Source organism: Brassica oleracea, chromosome C8 (genome assembly GCF_000695525.1).
Source record: "Brassica oleracea var. oleracea cultivar TO1000 chromosome C8, BOL, whole genome shotgun sequence".
Classification (NCBI taxonomy): Eukaryota; Viridiplantae; Streptophyta; class Magnoliopsida; order Brassicales; family Brassicaceae; genus Brassica; species Brassica oleracea.
The window spans coordinates 19,984,355-19,993,364 of record NC_027755.1 but is presented as its reverse complement, the minus strand read 5'-3'; the positions used below and the strand labels follow the sequence as shown (position 1 = coordinate 19,993,364).

General features: G+C 35.5%; 1 protein-coding gene across 3 annotated transcripts; it reads right to left on the bottom strand.

Annotated features, from left to right (window-relative positions):
- Positions 1-4,452: 4,452 nt before the first annotated feature.
- LOC106310179 (heat shock 70 kDa protein 16-like) lies at positions 4,453-6,564 on the bottom strand. 3 transcript variants are annotated; one of them, XR_001263699.1, is made up of 7 exons: positions 6,457-6,564; positions 5,754-6,380; positions 5,523-5,618; positions 5,337-5,426; positions 5,142-5,221; positions 4,891-5,037; positions 4,453-4,797 (listed from the first exon to the last, which is right to left on the bottom strand). XR_001263699.1 is itself a non-coding variant. In XM_013747400.1 (4 exons), exons 2-4 carry the CDS (start codon positions 5,202-5,204, stop codon positions 4,762-4,764), a joined length of 246 nt encoding a protein of 81 aa, XP_013602854.1. In that variant the 5' UTR covers positions 5,205-5,426; positions 5,523-5,682; the 3' UTR covers positions 4,453-4,761. The 3 variants fall into 3 exon arrangements, 1 of the variants encoding a protein (XP_013602854.1); XR_001263700.1 differs by lacking the exons at positions 5,754-6,380; positions 6,457-6,564 and having other exon boundaries at positions 5,523-5,691; XM_013747400.1 differs by lacking the exons at positions 5,754-6,380; positions 6,457-6,564 and having other exon boundaries at positions 5,142-5,426; positions 5,523-5,682.
- Positions 6,565-9,010: the final 2,446 nt, after the last annotated feature.

The following is a 9,010-nucleotide window of genomic DNA, read 5'->3' as shown; positions in this document are numbered from 1 at the left end:
GCGACTTTGTTGTAACCGTTTATTGAATGGGGGCAAATCAAGTAATGAATCATTGGTTATATGGTACACAACATTTTCCTTGGCCATCCTTCAAGATTTACAAGTTATAAGTTTACGAATTTACAGTTCATTAAACTTCAACGAATGATGTAATAGTTTGTAAAATACGACTCAACCTTTAGGTCAACAAATTGAAGAAGTAGCAACACTAACACCTTATGTGATAACGGTGTTTCCACTTAAACCACTCCAGATAAATAAATGCTAAGTGTGACTTATCAAGCTCAAGACCAAACAGATTCTTCAGCTTTTTCTTCACCCCCATAAGCTTCTTCTTCACCACCTGTTTCTTCAACACCTCTAGCAACTTGAGTAGCTAGGTAAAGCCTCAACAATAGGTAACACGATGGTAGAAGCATGTGTAACACAACATTAGCTGCTACAACAATTGCCTCAGCAGGTGCAATTGTTGTAGCAGCTAATGTTGTGTTACAGGCTGCTACAAAAAATTATAAACACGTAATGATGTGACCTCACAAACACTTCTCGCTTTAAACAATACTCTTTTGTAAAAGGAATAATAAAATGAAATAAAAAGGATGTATTGTAAGTGAATTTGTTGTAGCCGTTTCTTGTATGAAATAAAATCAAATAATGAATCATTGGTTTTATGGTATATAGCATTTTTTGGCTGAGAAATTTATAAATAAATTTATATCTTCACGGTTCATTTTGAACCGTATATATAATTGATTGTTCGGTAATATATCTGCTCATTTATTAACATACAAAATATGTTTTTTTTGTGTGGTGTGAATGTGTTTTTGCATGTAAAGTTAAGGTTAAATGAAAGATGTAATATTAAAATAATTGAACGAATGATATACTTGGTAAAGTAAAGTCAAAATTTTATTGTCTATTTTTTTTTTTTACGAATATCATTTTAGTGAACTAAATTTGTAACGGCCCGATTCCCCGGCGCCCGACCGGGGTTATCGAAAGGACGTTATGGACACGTGTCTACTCATTTAGACAACCCTACGTGTTCCGTTACTGGTCCCAAGAGTCGACAGACGCATAACTTTCTTTGAAATACCGTCACACCCACACCCATATACTTCTACTTACAGTCCTGCGCACAAGGAAATGGAAGAGAGGGATGAGCAACAAGTTATTCACTGAAGTGACTCTAGACCAGCTTGCCCGCATGACACTCTATACTACTCTATGCGGGAATTAGGACTGACTAGCCACTACAATAAGTTAATGCAACTTAACATTTCATACCATCGTCATTACCAATTATTCACAATTCTCTACATTTCTAACAACCTAACGATCAACCAGTGCAATGATCTCACTCATTGCCCCACACATCAAACCATAGACTTAACCGACTCGACATACAAGACTGACTCCACCTTATGACGCCTTTAACACCCAAACGTTTTTATATTCCGCCTCTCGCGGTTGGCACACTTTTTATATCCCGTCTCTCGCGGCTGGCTCTTCTTTTTTGCCCCGTAGGTAGCTCTCGCTAGACCACTACCCCATATTTCCTGTGGGTGCCCCAACGGGACACTACCCCACAATTCCTATAGGTGCCCAGCGTAGAGTTATTACCCAGCGGCTTATATAACCTAGACTCTAGACGCCCAGCCGTTCTCGGTGGCCCAAACAGGACTTCAAACAGGTTCATTGACACGTTCACCTTCTCATTCACCTTCTCATTCTCATTCTCTTTCACTTTCACATTCACTTAGACTCTTACTCATACACGTTCACTAGACGCCACCCGTTATCGGTGTCTCACACAATACACATCGCACTCAAGTTCTACTTACAATAACATTAACAATCAATACTCATCAATCATCTTAGCATTCGCTTCTTCTATCATCCTAGCTTTATTCACAATCAACCCATGGGACTACACATCCAATCATACAAGCATCATTCATCATCCAATCATCATCACAACAACATAAACCAGTTCATTAAGTCCCATTTATCAGTATGAGTGTTCTTATGCATCATGATCCATTCATCTATCATCCTAACAATAACATGTTCTATCAACCTAGCTCTCAAACATGGACTACTCAATCCTAACTCCAACATAAAGGAGTATACAGAATCATGAGAGAAAGTTGGGTTCAAGACACTCCACCTTAGCCTAGATCTGGATCCGGATCTGGAAACAAGAGATAAGGGAGAGGAGATCTGAACAGATCTGGAACAAGGAAACAAGAGAGCTGCGAGATCGGACCACCACCACCAATCGGCTGCAACAACCACCACCACCACTACACGGCACCGGCGAGGAGGAGGGAGAGAGGAGAGAGAAGAGAGAGACGGCACATGGGAGAGAGAGAGCTCGACGGCTAGGGTTTTCGGTCTCCGGGAATTCTCTGCAGAGCTTCGCTTCAGTTTCTGAATGAGACAAAACAAGGAGCTGCAACTTCTTTTATAGGAAAAGATTAGGAAAACTCTAACTCTTTGTCAAATGAGACGTAGAGAAACTCATTCTTTTATGAAAATTTTAGGGTCAGGAACCGGGCCGTTACAAAATTGCTCATAAGAAACTAACGAAAAAAGAAAAAAATGTGCATGAGATCAATGAATATCTTCATGCGAATGTTCAAAGCGAATGTCATTGAATTTGTCAATTTGGTTTTGATAGCTATTGAACAGGTTTGCTTGTCAATGTTCTCTTTTGTCAACAAAATGTTATTGTTGAGTATAATTTGGATTTGATTTGCTTATGTTTCATTTTTCTTAAATAAATTTGAGCTGTTTTTACGTCGCTATCACTCTTGTCTTCTAGTTGGAGATAACCACACCATGACCAAAAGAAGTCGTGAATATTGCTGTAGTGATATATAGCTTTTGAGTTTTGGGCTTGCCCCACTAGTTTTCCTCAATGGTTCCTAGCTGTCCGCTTGTTTTTAATCTTCAACTCCTGACATGCATCAGTGGTGTGAAGTTGTTTAATCAAAGATTCACAAAACGCCTCTTCCTTCTGACATAAATCCTTGTTGTTCTTCAAATTATCAAATGTTAAGATTAGGTAAGCGACTAATCTCTTATCCACTTGTTTAATTTTGTCAATAAACCTCTCTTAAATTTATTTTTACACCCAAAAGAAGAAATTAAATGAATAGAATTATCCAAAGATGACTAGATGATCCACATGCCATGCATATTATTAATGTTCCTATATAAAGTTTTAAAAGCGGTTTACTGTATGCATGCATATTATTTATATGGCCACTATAGATTTAAAGACCAACTATATGGTCAGTCGCTATTATTTATAGTATAGTGTTTGTTCCTACATGAGAAGAGTCAATATTACTTACTATATGTTTGGGTCTATCTTCTACTAAATCGGCTAGTTTTGTCTGGTGATGCAGAGACGTACTCTGACGAAAAAAAAAAAAAAAAATTCCAACTTGTTCAACAAGAATTTAAAATGTTACTTGGTTGGATGCGTATGAGATTCGACCTCGTATGATTTGAGGGAGACAATATTGAACAGACGATAGAGACTGGGAATCATCTAAACTTGGGTATACGGATTCATTCACAATCATGCCTATTTGATATGGTGACCTCACCCTCCAACTTATTATTACTACTTAAAAATATACATTATGGCGAGTTCACGCCCCTAGCACCAAAATAAGATAATCAAGTCTACGATCTTTTATTTCTATATATTTTCTCAATTAACTAAAGGTAAAAAAAATACATCTAACGAATAATCAGTTCAAAAATATTTATTCAATTTGTTTTTTACAAGTTCCACTTGCTTATAGGTTTGTTGTCTTTGTTTTTGGTATTACTATTCTAATTTAGTTTAGTGCATGTGAGAATATTCTCGGAAAACCTAAAACAAATTAATTTTCCTCGAACAAGACCAAAGAGCTAGTTGATATTAACTATATTTATATATAAGAAACCACGTGATATATAGTTTACTGTTGCAATGAAACTTCTGCGGCTGTAAAACTAAAATTAGTCAACACTTTGGGTCTAAGAATATTATTAGAAAACATAATGCTTTACATATATGCGTTCCGGCTAAAATCCAAATAACCAAGTGGGGTCTATGGGCCATACGAAATGTCGTTCTGTATCTGTATTGAACATTTTTGCCCCAAAAAGGAAAAGTGTAATTAATTGTTATTTTTGCCATTTTTTCCTAGAACGAGAAATCACTCCACAGATATTTATACAAGAAATTTATAGTCATATTATGTTTTCATATTCAAAGCTTTATGAATGTAAATAAATTGGGAATTGATACTAATTAATCAAAATATTAAAGTATTTACATAGTTTCATATATTTCTCTAATAGAAATTAGTTGCACATGTCACAATCGGTCCAATTTATTCAAATATTAAACTGTTAGAAATATTCATTTTGTAGACAATGAAATTGAGAAAATTCCACATGCAGACAAATAAAAACAAAATTTTGTACAAATGGTGTAAAGTTGATTAGCGGGAAAAAGGATTCACAATAAGAAGGGAAAATTTCTGAAAAATCAAACCGGGAGAATAATTGTTTCTAACCGGTGACAGAAAATAAATAAAAGAAACCGAACATGAGAAATACAATGTGTGCCTTGGTGAAAAATCAATCAATCAAGCTCCATATCATCTGATCTACTTCCATGCGATCCGTTATTGCAGCCATTCGATTATCTGCAATAGTTTTCTGAAGATCTTTTGATGCTTGTATTCGCTCTTCTCAGCCTTTAAACCGGTTTTCAATAGGATCGATGAGCTGCTCAGAGTTGGAAGTCGTTAATTAAGAAATGAAGGTCTATCACCAGCGAACACTAGCCTTTATACAGAACTTGGAGATAGGGAGAGTTACCTTTCTGATATCATTTAACTTCTCGATGTAAGCATTTTCAGATTCATCATCACCATCTTCGTATAGCCACTCCTCTGTTTCCTGAAGATTTCTAACAATGCATTCCCGTTCTGACTCGGTTGCAGTGTTCCTATATGTATTTAACATCTGCCACCAATACACAATGTTAATTCTTGCAAGTGATGAGATTCTTGAAGAAGGAACAAGACCTTTTTTTTTTACCAAAATCTGAAATTGGAAGCTTCGAGTACCTTATCACGCATCTCATAAACAAAGGATTCAAGAGCATTTTTCTTATCCTTTGTCGATTCCATCTTCAGATCTTGCTCAGCTTTTGTGCAGATCACCAATCATCGATTATTTCAGAAATTAATGGAGATGCAATGATTCGAAATTAGTTTTTTTGTATGTCAGCTCGTCTTTAGACAGTGTTAAATCCTACTTACAGTAGAGCTTGAAGTGTCATCCTTTGTCGCAGAAGATTGATGGTTGTTTCTCTCTTCAGAAGTCATATTCTCCTTATGATCTTCTATTAGCTGTTGCTCAGAAAAAAAAGAAAGTTTAGCCTAAAGCTAGGTAGAAACATTAGGGCTATTTAATCTGCAGATGAATAGATATAAGAATGTACTCACAGAAGCTGAATCGATGCTGACGATCCCGTGGAGATTTAGCTGAACTCTTACATTGACACGTGCTGCTTCTCCGTGGGAAATTTGAAATGGACCAATCTACAAAACATCACACAACAGACTAAAGAGTTCCATAAAAATATGCAGAGTCTAACCATCCAAAGAATACAAAGAGCTACAAAGCCTGAGTGTAGATAACATATCGAACGTGTTTTCTCTGCGTAAAGTAAGAACCTTAACACTTGGAAAGAAGTGGCCTTTCGGAAAGAGCATATCACTCGCATTAACAGTCCTGCCTAGCTCCCTCTTAAACAACGAGCTCGGCTTCTTAGAAATAGCTGGGATTCTAGACCCCGAACCAACCAGCTCCACGGAATGAATCTGATCCAAACTTAAAACCAGAGTCATCCAAAGCCTTTTGACACGGAACAATCCAGACGACAACTTCTCAAACTCATCTCTCTTGATAAAGCTCCTCACATCTTTCTCCTCTATATTCAACGGAGCCTCTCAAAACCTTCTTCACTTTCTCACACGACGCCCTTAACCTCACACACGCCTTGGTGTTTGCATACACATCAATGAATCAATCTCAACGGTTTGTGAAGTAGGAAGGGATGCCGATGACGTTTTGAGACTCTCTTCTCTGCGACCTGCTTCAGATGTGAGAGCAGCATGGCTAGGATCTGAACCGAGGTGAATCTCTGCTTCTCGCCGAACGAAACCATGGCGGGATTCTCTCGGTTTGATTCGTCGTTTAACAGAACGTCGATCCCGCGCTGCTTCGCGACCGCGATTACGCAGTTCTCGTTCCCGAGATCGAGTCCCACCACACTCATTTTTTCCCAAGCAAATCTCAAACTGAGATGAAACTGGGATCAGTAGTGTGCGATAACTTATTCATAGGGAATTTTAACAAGGGATATTATATACGTACGATAAGCATTGTTAAATGTGTACCCGTCGAGGATCGAAACTTCGAGAACGTGATGACCTCCGATGACTTTGGACGATGGACAGCGTGGAGGAAGACGATGAGAAAAAATCTATATTTTGCTGATTTGTCAATGCTCTCCATAATTTTACTTTATTTGCTTATTTGCCATGTTTTCTATAATTTTAATTAATTTTGGTTATTTATCATATGCTTGACAATTCTTATTAATAGTTTTACTTAATAAATATATAATGTTGCTAGATTATAATATATATTTAACCAATTATTATTTTTTTATTCACTCAATAATATTATAAAAAAATACTATTCATCTCTTATCTTTTTAAATTTTAGTTTAGTTTATATCATATTAAGTGACGTCCTATTGCTTCGGATATCTTATGCATATTTTTTTATTATGTTATTCTTTCTGGTTTTGTTCATATTAAATCTTATATCCTATTTTTTCAATAGCTATGGAGATAGAAGAAGGATTATATTGTCTAGATAAATATAATTGTATTCTCTTATGTTTTTTGACTTGAGTTTCTTTTAGTCTGTAGCATCACAAATTTGTTATATGAATTTTTGGACTTTGGGCTTCGGTTGTCCAAGAACAAGAAAAAGAAGAAGATCTAAAATCGAGGAGCGTAAAAGACGTAGAAGATGTCGTCCAATCACGAGAAGGTTGAGTGATTAAATTGATGTAGTATTCCATTCACTTAGCTTTATGTTTATTAAGATATTTTATTTGTTTTTACCTAATTGAGTTATTGTTAGTTGTTTGATTTTACCTAAAGGTAAATTTTTACGTTTCTGGCCACCTTAATTCTCCATCTCAATAGCTAAAAAGAAAAACCTATAGCGTACAGTGTACATGTAAATTCTTGGTCTTATATACGTTATTTGTATGAATCATGAGTAAATAAAAATGTATGAGCTCAAAATTAAAACAAGGCCTGAACTTTTTTACCGACTTGATCAATTGGCTGATTATGGTAAATATACAAATTTACAGATTGTATTAGTTAGTTAATTAAACAAATATACTCTAATATAAAATTGTGATATTATTAGTTTCAAATTGATATTTTTGATCTGAAGTAACACATTAAAAATAGAGTAATTAGAGTCATTCTACATTTAATGAATAATTATCTTTATTTATAATGCTTGATAATTAGATAATTATATTTATTCATAATATAGATAGTTATATATTCATATACAACAATAAAATCACCCAAAAATAAAAGGTAAGCTTGCATAAATAATAATCGAGTAAAAGAAAATTTAATTATATATTATCATTATCTAAAAAATATTAATTAACCTGTTATTATCCAAAATCAATAAAAGCTGATATATATACATACATACATACATATATATATATATATATATATATATCTTTATATATTTATCAAGGTAATATAATTGTAGTTACAAACAATAATCTTATCAGTTTTTAGTATAAAAATGTTTAGACAAAAAAATCATATCATATAGTTTCATTATGAGGAAAATATGTTTCTATGAAAGATATACTTAAATGTGACATATAAAATTTGGTGATTGTTATAAATCAATTGATGGATGTCCATAACCGGCCCGGTCCATAACCGGTCTATACACTTAGAGAGAGAGACGGCCCAACCCTAGAGAGAGAGAGAGAGGCGGCCATGACCTTAGGAGAGAGAGAGAGGCGGCTTATGCTTTGGAGAAAAAGAAACTCTATTTCCTTTTCCTTGTAATTGTTATCTTTCTATTATTATGTATTAGTAGTTTTCATAATCCTTGTTGGTTTAGGTTTTTGGATACTTTCCTTTTTCTATGACTTGTAATCCTTATATAAAGGAACCCATGTTATGATTAATAAAACACAGAACTATTCAGTCTTTAATCTTCTAATTACAACACGTTATCAGCACGAACGTTCTCTAAACTCCCTGAGCCTAAATCGCCAACCACCTAAAACCTAACCTTGCCGACGATCGCACCTAAACCCTAACCCGATCGCATACCGTCCGTTCTAGCAAGCATTACCATCTCAGCCTCATCCGATCTCAGCTAAAGACGATCTCATCCGTCCTCAGCTTGCATCTCGGACATCTCCAGCTCGCAATCACAACCAGAAGCTTGCAAACCCGATAGAAAGCAGCTCGCGAACCCGATAGGAAGCAGACGCGTCCCGTTCCTGCTCGCGTCCAGTGTGCAACTCTAGGTTCACCCGTTCTCTTTGGTGGTCCGGTTTCAACCCTACAAACAAAGGTATACCGATTAATCTAAGAACATAATGATCAAACCCTAAAACCTTAATCCATTATTATGGAAATCCTATGTTCTTGATCAAACCCTAAAAATTGGTATAACCTAAAACTGATCATCTTATAATCACTAGATTGAAACGATTCCATTAGAACTTGTTGATTGATTGTTCTGATCTGAATTATGAAAACCCTAAATCTTGGAATCGAAAACCCTAAAACCCTAAAGCTTGAAACCGATTTTAAATTGTCCTTGCTTGATTGAATGATTGATGATCTGAGTTTTA